This window comes from Heterodontus francisci, chromosome 48, assembly GCF_036365525.1.
Source record: "Heterodontus francisci isolate sHetFra1 chromosome 48, sHetFra1.hap1, whole genome shotgun sequence".
Taxonomy (NCBI): Eukaryota; Metazoa; Chordata; class Chondrichthyes; order Heterodontiformes; family Heterodontidae; genus Heterodontus; species Heterodontus francisci.
In genome coordinates, this window is record NC_090418.1 from 5512633 (window position 1) to 5529892 (window position 17260).

The window sequence follows — 17260 nt, forward strand, 5'->3', positions numbered from 1 at the left end:
CCTCTGAAAATTTAATGCGTTTCAATGTACTTGGTACGTTTGACTCGGAGGGGCTTTAGCTGGAGCAGGGATTGTAGCAATGACTTTCCAGTAAAATGTGAACAGAAATGAAGCATTTCCTGATCCATCTGCTCTTCCCCACCTCTGTTTCCTTTTCACTCTTAGGAGGAACAGAGCCGGAAGCTGCAGAAGGTTCTGGAGGCGGAGCAGCAGCGCTGCCTGAAGCTGCAAGGCGAATGCGACAAGGCAGAGAGCGCCAGGCTGCACGAGCGGAAACGGGCCGAGGCCCTGCATGCCAAGCTGGGAGAGGAACGCGAGGCCTGCGACCAGCGTGAGAAGCAGCTGGAGCAGAGGAGCGCGCAACGGGAGGAAGAGCTCCAAAAGCAGCTCGAGAAAGAAAAGGTGAGGTGGTGGGACGGGGATGGCAGACAGGGTTTACTAACCACCCAGCCACTGGAAAACGCAAGATTTGTGATTCCAGATGTGAAGTCTCAAAGTGCAAGGGGAGGTCCTTTTCTGTATAGAAAACGTATCAAATATGATTAAAAAGAGTTGATAAAAGGAGGCCATTTGGCCCATCGCGCCCTTACCGACTCTTTGAAAGAGCTATCCAATTAATCTCATTTCCCCCCCCCACCACCACCCACCCACCAGAAACAGTGCATTCCAGATTCCTGTTGAGTTTGAACTTTATCATTGGACAGGTGACTGCTCAGCGCGAGGCACAGCGAGCGCAAGACGCACAGCAGGTCCTCTCGTCTGTCCAAACTGAGCTTCAGCGGCTGGAAATTGAGCTGGACACAGTCAAACGTGAGAAGGAAAACCTGCAGATGGAACTCAGCCTTGTGAAGGTGGGTGCGTGCATCTTTTCTGATGTCTCCGTTGATCAGGGCTGCCGTCCTGTGCGAAAGTGCGAGCTGCACAGACCGGGATGGTCTGTGCTGAGCTGCTTGATCTCGGCAGAGGCTGTAGCTAGTGCACAGTTGGACTCTGCCCTGGAGCAGTGAGGGGAGAAAGTCAGCCAGGGTGATTGAGTGTGAGGAGGAGGAGAAAACTGCTGAGGGGAATAAAATATAAAGAGACACTTTATTTTTAAAACTGTATTTCCAGCCCCCTCTGTTTCTTGGTCTCTGTACCCCACACCCATCCTCGCTTGAAGTAACGAGCAGGCCGGCCTGTATTGAGATAGCTGATCCTGGAAGAGAGAGTATTTGAGGTGCAACTACTGGCCTCAGTATCTCAGATTGCTGGGAGCTGTGGGGTTGCGGAACCAGGCAGGATTTGTGCTCCTGATCTCTACCTGGTCACCCTTACTGGCGAATGTGCTTGTGCAAATGCTGAACAAAATCGGGCTCCGCTTTGGGTGTTAAGCACTCCATAGTTGAACAGCCCATCGACACTTGTGGACTCAGCTTCCCGTGTACTGGAGGATGACCATCACATGGTGAACTGCACCTCAACGTGTGTCTGCGCCTTCAGGAAAAGAGGGGAGAGAGTACTTGGTAAAGCTGTACAAGTTGTCTATTTAAAAAGAATGGTGTGTCCCCACGGCAGGCACGCTTTGAATCGCAGAGAGTCAAGAGTGAGACGGAGTTTAAGATGGCCCTGGAGCAGCAGGTGACCGAGCGACTAACATCAGTGCACGAAGACAGCACCCGTCAGATAGCCGCTGTACGAGAGCAGCACAGGTAAGTGGACCTCATTCAGGGAGCTGTCTCCTGGAGGTCCTCTGTATCACCTGCACATATGTTGTATTCCACTTGTGATTCACTGCTTGGTAGAGCCAGGCATCCATTTTTCCAATTTTGACTAAGGCAAGCTATCAGCTCAGTCACAAGGAAAGACGAGAGCAGTGGTTCTTAAACTGGGGTCCGTGCAGGGTTGGCCTTATGGATGGGCAATGTGGATGACTGACCAGGGCACCGAGAATGTACGAGTGAGCAGCAGCCAGAGGTATGCTGTGCTTCCCCTTTTGCCCCTGCATTCCCCTTGCTCCTCTCGAGCTCTCCCAGTGCTCCTGCCAAGGGTAGACTGACTTTGTAATGAGAAGCAGGCACACCCATCTCACTGATAGCTGTCGGTAAATATTTGCTTTCTTAAAACCGTTAAAACATTCATTACCTGCAGCACTTTCATATTATGAATATATAGTATTGTCATTTAGAGGGGTGGGGGTGGGGTCTGTGATTACTGATCCATTCGAAAAATGATCCTTCAACCAAAAAAGTTTGAGAACCACTGGGCTAGAGAAGGGGAGACTAATGGGGGCCTCTACAGCTGGGATGTCCAAACTGCTGCTCATGCTTTATGTCTCGAGAGCAGCGTCGACAGCCCTGTGTAGAGATAGATAAGATCATAAGCAAATCCTAAACACCGTGATACCTGAGCAGGGTGCCCCAGGCTCCAAATAGCAAAGGGTAGCTTGGGACTAATCGCAGAAAGACTCGCACAGAACGATTAGCATGTGGAAAGGTTGGAAGTTGGAGTCAAAAAAATCCAGGACTTAATTCCAAGAGTTTGGATTTTGTGGCAGTAGATTCTTTCTGGATGAGCAAGTGTGTGGCCCGGATGGCTTTCCTCATCAGTATCTATCTTTAAACGGTTTCCTCAGTATAGTAATGCTATATCTAGCATGCAGATTGCCCACTTATCTGTCTATATGCCTGCTTTATTATGTGCCACACTTGACAAAGTATTAACCAGAGAGAGGGAGGAAGTGTATTTTGCAGTGGGTTACTCAGTGGGTAGTGTACTCTCCCCTCTGAGCTCGCAGGTCATGGGTTCAAGTCCCACTCCAGAGACTCGATTGCATAATCGAGGCTGACACTGCCAGTGCTGCACTGAGGGGGTGCTGCACTGTCAAAGGTCCTGTCTTTTGGATGGGACGTTAAACTGAGGCCCAGTCTGTCCCCTCAGGTGGACATAAAAAATCCTACGGCCACAACTCGGCGAAGAGCACTGGATGCTGTCCCCGATATCCTGGCCAACATTTACCTCTCAACCAACAGCCCCAAAAAACAGATTATCCGGTCATTATCGCACTGCTGTTTGTGGGATCTTGCTGTGTGTAAGTTGGCCTGCTGCCTTTCCTACATTATAACGGTGACTACACTTCAAGAAAGTACTTGACTATGATGGGACGTGCTGAAGTTGTGAATGATGCAATGTAAATGCAAGTTTTTTTCTGCCCACGGTGCAGCCAAGCTCCTCCTAACTTTGCACGGACTGCTGACGTGAACCTTCAACTTTCCTACTGCGGCTACTCACTGAACAACAAAGGACCAGAACAAGCAATGCTAGTTTAAACAGTTGAGGCCAAGGCCTTTCACCTGCTGCAGATGGTGACTGTACCTTGACTTGCTTTTTGATTTATTTTTTTACTGTGTAGGAGACAAATCTTAGAGCTAACTGCACAGCACGAGCACGAGATGGGCAAGCAGTTAGCCGAGTTCAAATCGGAACTGCAGGAGCGGGAGGAGAAGCACCGGCGCACAATTGAGGGATACGAGATCAGGTGGGGGATCTTCTTAAAAATCTGCCTCTCTTTCCCAGACGATTGTTGCCAGTGTCCCCTCTAATTTTCTTTGCCGTGCACGGCCTGTTGGCACTGAGCAGTACGTTGCAGATTGCTGTGCATCCGCGCAGCAGAGAGGGCACGTTAATTGCCGCTCTTGCGGGACGCCTCAACAATGGAGAAGATTGCCTGAAGTCGCTGTGTGCTTGTGCATCTTTCTGTGTGTGAAGGATCCTTTTGGTAAATACTTCTGGGAATGTTCTGTCCTAAACTCTCAGGCTCTGTAAACCACGGTAGAGCTGTGCTGTTCTTGTAGGCGACATTTAATATTTAGTGTGCAGCATTAAAAAGGAGTTGGTGACTCAACAAGTACTGATGGCTGCACAAGTACTGATCGCTGCACAAGCCCCTTAAGGTCCAGACCCCGTTTGAACAAAGTAGGTGGTCAGTTGTGGTTCAGTGGGTTGCACTCTCAGTTCTGTGACAGCTGGTTGTGGGTGCAAGTCCTGCTGTCTCCTGCCACATTTCCTCCGCAAACTTCTACCAAATTCTCAAACTGAGCAAAACGACGGGATGTCATAGAGTCCTAATGGTGGAAAAGGAGGCCATTCAGCCCATCAAGTCCATGCCGTCTCTGTAGAGCAATCCCGTCAGCCCCCCTATTCCCTGGCTCTATCCCCATAGCCCTTTAAGTGTATTTTCCCAAAAGTTCCCATCCAATTTCCTTTTGAAATCATTCCACACGGTTGCATTATTTTTTTTTACAAAGAAAAGCTTGACACCTTTTTTAAGGAATCCGCTCAGAATGTGTTTGTTCTGGTTTTACTGTTCTTGTGGTGAAGGCGATTAAGTATCTGGAATCCTAAATTTATGGCTTGTTTAACCAAACTGCACGGAGGTTCAAGTCTCCCTCCAGGCGGCTGAGCACACCGTCCGGGCCGACACTCCCAGTGCAGTACTGAGGGCGCACAGCACTGTCGGAGATGCCCGTCTTTCAGATGAAACGTTAAACCACGGCCCTGTCTTCCCTCATGAAAAATCCTGCGGCCACTGATTTGAAGAAGAGCAGAGGAGCTCGTCCTGGGGCCAATATTTATCCCTCAAACATCATCACTTTGTCGTTTTAAAAAAAAATATATAAATTCTGGTCACGATCACATTGTGGGATCTTGCTGTGTAGGTGTTTTGTACATTATACCAGTGATTACGTTTCCAAAAAGTGCTTCATTAGCTGTAAAGTGCTTTGGGGACGTGCTGAAGTATTGACAGGCTCTATATAAATGCAAGTCTTTCTCCTATGCGGTGGCTGTAGGCTGGCGAAGGGGCAGGAGGAGACGGGCAGACTCCTGGTGGTGAAGAGGAAGCTGGAGGTGCAGCGAGGCGAGATGGTGACCAAATTGCAGAGCATGATGCAGTCGCACTGGAACGAGGCACTGAAGGTGCTGATGTCCGACGACTCACCCCGTGGCCACCAGCGACTGCCGGTAGGTGACTGAGAGACACCTCGCAGGTGAACTCCACAGGGTAATTGAGTCGCAGGGTCCCCGCCTGTCCTTGTCCCACGTACGTGTTCTTGTGAGGGCGAATGTTCAAGTTGTTGCATCCCCGGGCCACTCAACCTCTTAATAGCCTCTGATGTTGATGAGCGAAGATGCTTGAGACGGTATTGAGCAAAACGAGAGATATCGGGAAAGTTTTTACAGGTCGGGTCTCTTTTCTCTAGAAAAAAGAAGGCTGAGGGGTGACCTGATGGAGCTGTTTTAAAATTATGAAAGGGGTCGATAGGGTAAAGAGATGTTTCCACTTGTGGAGACCAGAACTAGGGGCCATCAATATAAGACTGTCAATAAATCCAATCGGGAATTCAGGAGAAACTTCTTTCCCCAGAGAGTGGTGAGAATGTGGAACTCACTACCACAGGGAGTGGTTGAGGTGAATAGTGACGATGCATTTAAGGGGAAGCTGGATAAACGCATGAGGGAGAAAGGAATAGAAGGTTCTGCCAATGGGGTGAGATGAAGTAGTGTGGGAGGAGGCTCGTGTGGAGCATGAACTAGTGGAGAGAATAGTCTGTTTCTATGCTGTACATTCGATGTTAAAGGTCCCAGGTATGATCTCTGTGTTAGCTATGTTAATTGCTTCTCTGCCTTGGTTGGACTAGTTGAGTTTCAAGTCTGTCAAGACTCCTGAAATTGTAATTTTATCCATAGCTATAGAAACACCATTCATGGAGTAGGTAGGGGCCATTTCTGTACCAAAACCACTTTACATTGATGGTATAATACAAGTGTGGTCAAATAAATGTTTTCTAACGTAATTCTTTCTCTGTGCTTAGCTTCGTTCCAGTTCTAATAATGCTGTGTTAATGTTTCCTGCAGCAACCGGCCCTTCATTATGACCAAGTGCCCATTTATAGAGAGCTTAACAGGACATTGTCTACCTCAGCAGCCACCGATTCTGATCTCTCGTCTTCCTCCACGGTGCCTTACACAGTCCCTGCCTCAGACACCGACCGGCCGAAGCATTCCTCCGACGCCAGAGGCTCTCGGGCACCTGGGACCCAAGCGCATGGGAACTTGGTCAAGCTGCATCCCTCGGAGCTGCCGGGTTGGGTCAGTCAGAGGAACGACCTCCGTTTGCGTGAGCTGGCTCCAGATTGCAAGGTCTCCGGGGATGGGTTCGAGAGCGGACAGCTGCCGTATGCTCACCGAGAGGCTCGCGAGACCGTAGGTGTTTCTGCGCAGGACGGTTGCAACTTCCACGGTTCCTTTCCTCAGGCCATTCCTTTGCAGCCCGTGGTGCAGGCCTTCTCTCAGCGACTGGCGTCCGTGGCAGCCAAAGACCAGGAGTTCAACCCACAAGCCAACGTACCCAGCAGCCACTGTACCGTGGGTTCAAATGCCGCAGAAACGCTGAACCCCCCCTTAAAGCACGAGCATTACCTGCAGCAGGCTGACAAGTGCACTTCTCATTGCGGGAACCACCCACCAGTGGCCAGGAGCTTCCTGTACTCTGAGCAGAGCCAGAACCAGTCGGTGATGCTCCCACTGCTACCCAACCGGCCCTCCTTGGAGGACCTCAGCCAGCTACTAAACTACAGCTTCCTCAGTCATGCCAGCTTCCACCCTCTGGAGCCACAGGTGGACGAGACCATGATGACAGGTAAAGCAGGACCTGAGTTTCAGAGATGCACAGTGAGTAGCGCACTCTCTCTCCTCTGAGTCTGTAGGTCATGGGTTCAAGTCCCACGTAATCCAGGCTGACACTCCCAGTGCAGCATTGAGGGAGCGCTACACTGTCAGAGCTGCCATCTTTCAGATGAGACGTTAAACTGAGGCTCCGTCTGCCCCCCTGGGGATGGACTTAAAAGATCCCATGGCGCTATTGAGAGAAGTGCAGGCGAGTTCTCCCCTGTGTCTGGGGCCAATATTTATCCCTCAACCAACATCATTGCAACAGGTTATCTGGTTATTATCACATTGTTGTTTGTGGGGGCTTCCTCTGTGCAAATTGGTTGCTGCGCTTCCTGCATTACAAACACTTCAAAAAGTGCTTCACTGGCTGTAAAGGCCCGTAGATTGCGAGAGGCGCTATAGAAATGCAAGTCTGTCTTTATATTCCTATCCTCTAAATATTTTCATGATCAAACTTGCATTTATATAGTGCCTTGGAATCTCAATTACTGTTGGCAATGCAGTGACTCTTTCCATAGAAATCCGTAGAAAAGTTACGGCACAGAAAGAGACCATTCAGCCCATCATGTCTGTGCTGGTTGGAAAAACCAGCCGCCCAGTCTGATCCCACCTTCCAGCATCTGGTCTATAGCCTTGCAGGTTACAGCACTTCAGGTGCATGTCCACGTACCCTTTTTAAATGAGTTGAGGGCTTCTACCTCCACCACTGATCTGGGCAGTGAATTCCAGGCACCCACCACCCTCTGGGTGAAAAAGCTTTTCCTCATGTCCCCTCTAATCTTTCTATCAATCACCTTCAGTCTGTGCCCCCTGGTAATTGACCTCGCCACGAGGGGAAACCGGTCCTTCCTGTCTACTCTATCTAGACTCCTCATTTTTTTTGTACACCTCAATTAAGTCAACCCCCCACCCCAGCCTCCTCTGTTCTGAGGAAAACAACCCTAGCCTATCCAATCTTTCCTCATAGCTGCAACTTTCATGCCCTGGCAACACTCTTGTAAATCTCCTCTACTCTCTCTCCACAGCAATTATGTCTTTCCTGTAATGTGACCAGAACTGTACACACTATTCTAGCTGTGGCCTAACCAGCGATGTAGGCTTGGCAGCCAGTTCTGCGCTATCGCCATCCCCTATTAAGCAATTAATGACTAGTTAATTTGTGTTTTAATGTGTTGGATGAAGGAGGAATGTTAACCAGGTCATTGGGAGGGCTCCCTGCTCTTCTTTGAAAGTGCTGCGGATCTCTTAACACCCAGAAGGACAGGGCTTCAGTTTGATATATTGTGTGAAAAGGGAGATGCGTGGACAAGATGTCGACTTGCGGGGAGACGTTTTCTCACCCTGTTTGTAGAAGAATGCGATGCTGAAAGGGTTGGCGCTGGTGTTTGGGACCTCTTCCAGTGGGCTTTTACTGTCTCGCTGTTCTTGCTGCAGCCCCCGGACCCCATGCAGACGAGCTGGCTGAGCACCCGTTCACTGACGATGCTGATGACAGCGGGCAGACTCAAGACCAGCAGCCAAGCGAGGGAGGAACAACCAAGAACAGCAGCTTCGAATCGTCGGGGGTGCAGTCCTCCCAGGAGCAGAGCTCGCAAAGCAGCGAGCTTCAGTATTACATCCAGATGGTAGGTGGACTGTCTGCATTAACAATCCTCGAGCAGAAAGATATAGCTTTGTCCGCTGATGGGTAGGAGACGCAATCCGTGTGGGCTGTGAGTCTTGCTTAGACGGGCGTGGTCATGAGGGACAGGAGAGGCTTTTGTTCACCAGTCTCAGAGCCACCGGGCAAGCCAGCGACACAATCTCTGAGTTTAAACCTGGGGCCATGTTGGTATCGTTCCACACTGGGCATCCTGTCTCTCACCAAACCATTAGGGCACTTTTGGTTTTACTGTCTTAGTTCCTGTGTTTATCATTGAACAACTGTTAAGAACAGGGGCAGGCCATTAAGGGCCTCGGGCCTACTCCGCCATTCCATTAGATCGCAGTTGATCTGTGCCTTAACTCCATTTACCTACCTTTGTTTTGTAACTCTTAATATCCTTGAAAAACGAAAATCCATTGAATTCAGTTTTGAAATTTTCAAATGAGCCCCAGCCCCAGCAGAATTTTGAAGGGAGGAGAGAGTTCCAGATTTCCACTACCTTTTGTGTGAAGAAATGCTTCCTGACATTCCCTAACACATACAGCCCCAGATTCATTCTGGTGAATCTGTGTGCTGCACCCACTTCAAGGCCAATGCTTCCTGCCCGAGTGCGGGGCCCAGGACTCGCCCACGGAAAGAGCAAGTTCAATTAGTTATTCTGCAATTTGTTAATTAAAATTCTGAACCAAAGAAAAGCTAGGTGACAAATCACTTCCTCATAAATGAACCAGGTTGCCGATTGGCAGCTGGACTCGCAGTAATTGCTCGAGTCCCAGTGTAACTACCCTCGGCAAGTTTTCCTTTCCGGGTTGGATGCCCGGAGTTGGTGTCCGCGAAAAGACCTAAGAAGAAAATTTTCTGCAAAGCTGGAAGAGGCCTCTTGTGTTTTTTTTTAACTTTTTAACATTGCTCTCTCAGCTTTTGGACCGATCGCCTGGGGAGCCTGTGGAAACCAGTCCGGATTCAGAGAAGCCGAATGTAGCGCAGAGTGACACAGCATCCCAGCAAGGTAAGAGGAGGCAATCTTTGTCATTCGGTGTCTCTGGGACCCCTTTCAAATTTTCCCCTCCTCTCCTGAAGTCATTGATTGTTGCTGGAGTACATTTCGGCAGGCACCCACCACCCTCTCAAATCTCGTGCCAGTATCCGTTCTGTTGTGTGTCTGTGATCCACCCTGGAGAAAGTGATCCACCCTGGAGCCCCGATCCTGTTCTCTGCAGAGTAAAATAGAGGTTGACCGGTGGCCATGTAACTCCTGAAAGGAAGCCAATCTGATGACTTGTGACTGTGTAGTCTAAATCTATGTATTACTGTAGAATCATCCAGCACAGGAGGAGGCCATTCAGCCCATTGTACCTGTGCTGGCTCTTTGAAAGAGCTGTCCAGTTAGCCCTTTCCCCATAATCTGGAAATTATTTCTTTTACAAATATTTATCCCATTCCCTTTTGAAAATTCCTATTGAATCTGCTTCCACCGCCCTTTCAGGCAGCGTATTCCAGATCACAACTTGCTGCGTTTAAAAAAAAAAAAACCAATATTCTCATCTTCCCCCTCTGGTTCTTTTGTCAATTATCTTAAATCTGTGTCCTCTGGTTACTGACCCACCTGCCAGTGCAAACAGTTTCTCCTCATTTACTCTATCAAAATGCTTCATAATTTGGAACACACCTATTAAATCGCTCTTTAATTGTCTCTGCTCGACAGCCCCAACTTCCCTAGTTTTTCTGCTACTGTTTTGCAAAACATGGAGGGAATCACTGAAATTAATACGCTTCATCTCACACTGCAAGCAGGCTAGAAAGTGTCCCTTGGGTTCTATAACATGCAGTGTTTTCCCCTTTCAGGAGGATCTCCAGTTTTGAGGGATTGCTCCAGTGACTGGGAGAGCGTCAGGCCCCAGCCGATGGGACAGTTAGCAACCGTGCAGAGCAGCAAGCCTCCCAGCAGCGCCGTGCAGAAGGTGAAGATCAATCCATCGGAGAATGTCCCGTTGCAGCGGGTGCTGGCACCCCAGAGCCCTCAGAAATCAGGTGCGAGTGGGCTGTGTTTGCGTCCAGTGAAGTGAGCGCTGGGGCATTTTAACGTGAAAGAAAACTTGCATTTTTATAGCACCTTTCAGCCAACAAAGTACTTTTTTTTTTATTACTTGTAGCCTCTGTTGTGATGTGGGAAACTTGGCAGTCACACTGTGCACAGCAAGATCCCACAAACAGCTGAAGGCTCAGCTGCCAATGATGGGGCAAAGGAATGATGGGTGAACCGGACTTGGTGCGAGGGCAGCAGACTTTTTGAATTTTACAGAGTGAAAGACAAGAGCATTGGGCTAGTTGATTATAATACAATCGCTGTTGTGTTGCGCATGCTGTGCAGCGCTTTGAACCCCTCTGACATGTTGTAAGAGGCTGTACTTTCACCTTCTGGTGTAGGGTCTGCAGGCGGAGTGCTATCGCCCAAGCAAGTTGGCGAGCTCTCGAGACTGTTGAGCACGTACTACAATACTTTTGACCGACCAGCACCAGCCATGGACGAACTCTTCACCTACCTGAGGGATATCCAGCCGAACGGGTCAGTACAAGCCTCTTTCTCTGCCGTGCAGCAACGACCTCCGCATTTATAGTTCCCTATTTGTGGTCACCAATTTTAAAACCCAAACATGTCAGCAAACCACTGGTTTAATTTGCCTTAATAGAAACACAAACGCTGGCAAACACTCAGCAGGTCAGGCGGTATCTGTGCAGAGAGAAAGTGAGTTGGTGTTTCAGGTTGATACGTCAGTTCCGACGAAAGGTTACAGCGTGAACGCTGGCATGGACCAGTTGGGCCGAATAGCCTGTTTTTGTGCTGTAAATTCTATGCAATTTCATCTAAGTGTGTGACCTCCACTGAGGTAGAATTTAGTCAAATAATGATTTAATATTTTTACGTACACACTGGGGCTACTCTAAATAATATGTATTGCCCTCACGGCTTTCCTTCCCTTTTAAAGGAGCTTTTTAATGATTGCCCAAGGTACTCTGCTAAGATTTATTAATACTAATGCACCCACATGTACATTACCCACACAGGAATAGTCAGGGCCTTTACCTAAGGCTAACTGCGCCATCTAACGGCCTCTCGTGTTCTTCCTTCACAGGCCAGAGGGATCAGAGAGTACGGGAACATCTGTTCGAAGAAACCTGGATCAGAAGTTAAACGTAATGGCAAAGAGAGAGGTGCGTGCCTGAGGCTGTTTCCCACTGGCCAGAGGACTGGGCAAGGATTGGGAGATCGACACAAAACTCACTAGCACGAGGGGTAGTTGAGGCAAATAGTGTAGATGCATTTAAGGGGAAGCGGATAAACACATAAGGGAGAAAGGAATGGAAGGATATGTTAATAAGGGGAGATGAAGAAGGGTAGGAGGAATATCAACACCAGCATGGACCAGTTGGGTTGAATAGCCTGTTTCTATGCTGTGTAGGCTCGATATAACTCGAGATTGGATCATATTGAATTGGCAATGCCCTGTGCTCTCAGTTTAGTCTGTGTTCAATATACCTGGAAGGGATTGAAAATGCAGGCTTATTTGTCTGTTGTTTATGCAATAAGCAGGGAAAGGCTCCCTGGTGGGCCAAGTGTTTGGGTGCATCATCTGAGACGCATCGATGAATCTGTGGTGTTTACCCTCCACATGAGCTATATCCTAATCCCATGTGCCCATCCTGTTCCCATATCCCTTTTATATTCCCCATTCCTTCAACCGCCTATCTGGTTTATTCTTGCATGTTGATGTGGTATCTGCTTCAATCACCAACTCCCATTATGTATCCCACAGTGTCTCTATTCTCTGTTTAAATTCAAAGTTTCTTCTGTCCTCTCCTAAACCTTTCACATTTGATTTGGCATTTGTGTCCCCTATCTCAACCGCTGAAAACAGTCTGTTTCAATCTTCTCTGCCCCATCCCTTCATAGTTTTAAAACAGTCTTTCCCTTTTTGTTCTTTTTCCACCCTCCCTCCTTTCATTTGCTTAAAACCTGTAACATTTCTAACTTATCCCAGTTCTGATGAAAGCTTATCAACCTGAAACGTTAACTGTGTTTCTTTCTCCACAGATGTTGCCAGACCTGCTGAGTATCTCCAGCAATTTCTGTTTTTATTTCAGATTTCCAGCATCTGTAGAATTTTGCTTTGGAATCGATTCGCCACTACAATAACAGTCTATATTTTGTCGTAAATCTCAATATTATTAAAAACGCTAATTGTTGTTTGGTGCTGTGGACTTGAACCCACTAGGAATGAGGCTGAGATTGAGTCCCAAACCCACTTCACTCTCAGTCAGTAGAGGGGACTTTCGCCCCAGAATTCTGGGCTGCATTCATATCCCAGGTCCCAGTGATGAGAGAGTACCATCACCACCTCGGTAACCCAATCCCTGGCTTCACTCTCCGAATTTTTTTATTTCTTGAGGCTTTTATCCAGTACTAACAGAGGGTTAATATCTGTTTGATAATCCCTGCCCACCTTTTCCCTTTTCAGGGCTTGTCAGGACAGAGCAACCAGAAACGGTTCTCGGCCAACAAGACGGCGACGGAAAAGAGCTCCTGTCCTGGCAAACCGGGGAAGAAACCCCCACCACCCACCCAGACAGGCAGCAAAGGAGCCAAGACAGCGATCTGGAGATGAGTAGGAGCAAAGCCAGTCACCAACACCGGGGAGTAATTCCAGTGACCACTCCCTTTGCCATGGTCCGGTCAGGGTAGCCCATTCGCACAAGCTGAGTCATGGGTGTTGGCAAGACTTCGTGATCGAGTTTCTCCTTGTAGTCAATTTTGCAATGAACTTGAAGGGTGGAACAACAGTTTTCAATACTGGCTCGTCAGATGTGACGCCAGAGGGGTAGGGCCGTGATGCCCCTCTGTACCAGCTGTAACTGTGCCCTATAGTAGGATATGGAGCATTCACGGCACAAACCCAAATGCAGCTCGCTGCTGAATTAATAACGGGAGATTCTGAATGTAGGAAAAGTTTACATGGTGCTGTCTGAGGAATATTGATGGGGTTGAGAGTAGGGATCTTTACCTCGGATCTAACCAGCACTGTACCAAACCCAGGAATGCCCCACATTTAAATGGTGGTAGCTCTGTCCAGCGTGTCAGATTTGAATTGTAGGCATCTGAACTACGAGGGGATGAGATATTTTGGCTCAGAAAGGCTCTTTCTACCCCAGTCATTAATCTCCATCACAGTACATTGTGTGGAGGAGTTAATGTACTAGTGGGCTCAGAGGGTGTACTGTGAATTATGTTGAGATTAACTTCCAGTACTTGGCCTCACAGATTATTGCAAGAAGTTCTCCCTACTTTATTGTCTTTACATTTACTCTTCTCCCATTTCTATATTGTTTATAGTCTTGTTTTCCTGGTTTATTTTGAGGTAAGAATCTGGATTTGCATCCTGTGTACCATTTTAATAATTAATCTCCTTTTGAGTTACCCATGAAAATAATTGTTTCTCTTCCTGCAGCTGTTTCACTTGCACTGATTCAATTCTTTCTCCCTTCCTCTGTGTTTCTCTCTCTCTCTCTCTCTCTCTCCTTTTTTTAGGCTCCTTTTTTTTCTGTATTGCCATCTCTATCTGTCTCCCATTTTACTGGCAGCAATCTTTACCGTGCTGTCAACTCGCATTTGACCAAACACTCTGCTGTGACATCTGTATGTGTGTTCTATGGAGGTGAGATTGGCCCAAATACCCATCCTCATCTGTGTTTATCTTGCAAGCAGAATCCGGACTGTTTTTCCACATCCATGTTCATTGCGTTGACTCTTGCTGATACATCTTATTGGTTAATTCCTGTGACAATGGCTCCTGATTTTAGAAGCACACTTAGCAAGGCTGCAGTCTGCACTGCGCTTTTAAAAGTCTTAAAAAAAAAAAACAAAAGCATTAGTGCAAATAGCAATAATTCCCATATCGACAGCAGTTTTTGATTTTTTTTTTGTAAGGTTTATTTTTCTGAGATGTTTTGTGTCTTTACGAGTAGCTTAAGATAATCGTATCAGGGTGCTCAACGTTCACTGATCTATCAGTGGTACAGCTAAAATGTAGTCTTGAGCTGCATTCTCTTAGAATATTACAGTTGGGGATTCCAGTACGTTTCTTTTACCAGCTCTGGCTGCACAATAACAGCAGTTGTCTGCTGCTGGTGTTTTATTTCCGTGATCTCTCATAGTTGACCAGCGCACATGTGTTGTCCTAGGTGTTGCACTGTGTTCCAGCACACTTTATAAAAGAGTGGATGACTTTTGTACAATTGAATTAATTTAATGAAGGGTGGCGTTGCTTCTGTTTTATTGTGTGTGAAATTCAGGCTCATCCCTTGTGAGGTTTATCATGTGAGAGGTGAGCAACATTGGATTTTTTTTTATGTTACCCAGTTATGCTGTATCGCTAGCTCATAGCTGATTGTGTAAATATATGTATTTAACACCCGGTTTACAGGGCTTATTTTATATACCATTTATTTATATTGCGAGTTTGACGGTAAATTTGGTTTGAAACTTGGTGCTAGTTGACCCGTTCCTCTCCTGCTTCACCGGAAACCCAGGACGTGTCAGCAGTTTCTCAGCATTTCCACATCCTCTGTAATTACCAAAGGCTTTTATCTCTTGTATTCAAACCACCTTGCATCATGATACCATTTAATCACACACAACTTGCAAGAAGGACAAAGGGTCATTGATGGAGCTGAGCCCCGTCCAGTATTTCAACTCACCCAGCCCCTTGCTCAGCTTGGGGTGGGGGTGGTGGTGTTTGAACTTGCCCAAACATGTTCACCTACCATGAAGTAAATAGCATTGAAACGCACCCCACCACCAAAATGATGTATACTTTTGCAATCGGAAATCAGTAACAGGTCAGTTCATGCTAACGTGTCAGCAACATTTTTTATTTTTGGTTTGTTCTCACCTCTGGTCTCTATTTAAATTCCGCAAATTTCTGTGGATTTTAAAACATGCCCGAGGTACATGGGCATTTAGAGTAAATGATGGTAATTACCTTGCACCTAAAGCTAGATTGAGCAGTGGAAGTAAACATAGGCGAAAGAATACATCAAACATTCTTTAATCCTGCTGGTACTTTACCATCTGCAGCTGTCCTCTACGTTATACCGCTTATTAGCTCCTCTCCCTTCGCCTGTAGTTTAAGATGCCCAGTTGCATAACTTGCCTTTGCCCCTTGTCTGGAAATCAAGGCAGCCAACCTGAGTTGGGCTTTAATGATGCAGTGGGATGTGCAAGCTAATCTTATAAAATTCTTTCAAGGAAGTATTTGATACCCTCCTCTCCTGACATTGCTTGGCTAAGTGCATAGTCAGCCCTGCACACTGACAGGCGCTGCTGGGGAAAGTGCAGTGGCTGGTTAAACCTGAAGGCTTCATCAGCTTGCACAATGAGATCTTTAATCGGTTGGCTTTCAAGGTTTGCTGTGTGTTGGGCACAATCTGTGGCCACTGATATAATTCCAGGCACTCCTGCAAAGAGTGAAGTAACTCATTGGGGGGCGGATTGGGGCAGTGGGTGGGCCCTGTGTTCTAAAACCACTTTTGCTGTTTATCCTGTACCTTGTGCCCGCTTGCAAAACTAAGCCAGTCGTTGCAGCTGCTGTCAAATAAAATGTGACTTGTGCCTTACTGAGCTGCTCACTTAATTGTCAACCCAACACTTTCTTCCTGATTTTCCCTTTCGGTGATGAATGAGCAACCATGTGGCTTTTCCTGGTTACTCTCCCGGTACCGAGGCAGCAGTGAACAGACGTGGGTGCACTCCCAGCAATCCAGGTTTCACACCACCTGCTCCATGACCTCCATTTGCAAATCACTGATTTAATTCAAGCCTGTTCGTTTGCAAAGGGCTTTAATAGATGCCTGAAATGTATCTAGCAGAGTTTAAAGAAGCCCATGGTCTTTATGCAGTTTTCCATACAAATACCTCCAGGGTACTAAATCCCCTTCAATGTGCTGCACTATTTAATATTATATATACGCACTTAATATGTACTTTCCACAAGGATTGTGTGACCGTATAACTTCCCCCTTATCCCAGTTGATTTTTCTAACTTGCATTTGCTGTGTATCGTATCATTATCCAATTGACTGTTCATATTTGTGTGTGTGTGTGTCTCTGCATTTTTTTAATAAACTTAAATACCTTATTTTAATATGGATTTTATATAATAAACCTTATGGAACCTTTTCACAAAATCTTTTAACGTCTGTGTTGCTCCGACTTCAAGAGATTTACATGTTGGTCGCTGGGTGTAACTGTCTGAGGATCAAGTGTGGCAGAGGAGTTAAAGGGTTATTGATTCCCCAGTGCCTATCTTGGGTTTCAAAGCCTGTAGGTTGTAAGGGATTCAAGGGGCTGAGGCGATGAGAAAGCAGGGCTAGGATGGGGTGTGTTGAGCTTGTTGGCCCTGATGGTAACTGGCTTATGCGAGAAACAAATGTGGTTGAAAGCCTTCCACAGTGCTGCTTTCATGCATAAGTGTGTCAATACAGGGTCCAAAGGTTTGAGGTTTTAGCCCCAAACCAAGATTTGAAGCCCTGGTCTATGCTGACACTCCAGGTTATTTTTTTGCTTTGTTTTCTGGATGGGCGACCTCTGCCATTTATTGCCCATCTCCAGTTGTTTTGCAAAGTGGTGGTGGGCCTCTTTGAACCACTGCAGTTGTTGTGCTGATGAGAAAGACTTGTACTTATGTTACACCTTTCAGGATGTCCTGGAGTGCTTTGTAGACAATGAAGTACTTTGTGAAGTGTCAGCACTGCTGCAATGTAGGAAAGGTGGCAGCCATATTTGTGCACAGCAAGCTCCCACAAACAGCTGTTAAATAAGTGTTGGTTGGGGGAATAAATATTGGTCAGGAC

The 17260-nt window shown here is 47.1% G+C and overlaps 1 protein-coding gene across 1 annotated transcript in view; it reads left to right on the plus strand.

The window, feature by feature from the left end:
- The window catches only part of cntrob (centrobin, centrosomal BRCA2 interacting protein), a 39270-nt gene extending 22694 nt beyond the window's left edge, over positions 1-16576 (plus strand). The window contains exons 9-20 of the mRNA XM_068023977.1: positions 166-402; positions 705-851; positions 1555-1688; positions 3389-3514; positions 4827-4998; positions 5893-6676; positions 8143-8333; positions 9272-9362; positions 10199-10384; positions 10781-10919; positions 11488-11566; positions 12871-16576. Of these exons, the coding sequence (XP_067880078.1) occupies positions 166-402; positions 705-851; positions 1555-1688; positions 3389-3514; positions 4827-4998; positions 5893-6676; positions 8143-8333; positions 9272-9362; positions 10199-10384; positions 10781-10919; positions 11488-11566; positions 12871-13017 (2433 nt within the window). The 3' untranslated portion in view covers positions 13018-16576. The remainder of the gene's footprint in view (positions 1-165; positions 403-704; positions 852-1554; positions 1689-3388; positions 3515-4826; positions 4999-5892; positions 6677-8142; positions 8334-9271; positions 9363-10198; positions 10385-10780; positions 10920-11487; positions 11567-12870) is intronic.
- Positions 16577-17260: the final 684 nt, after the last annotated feature.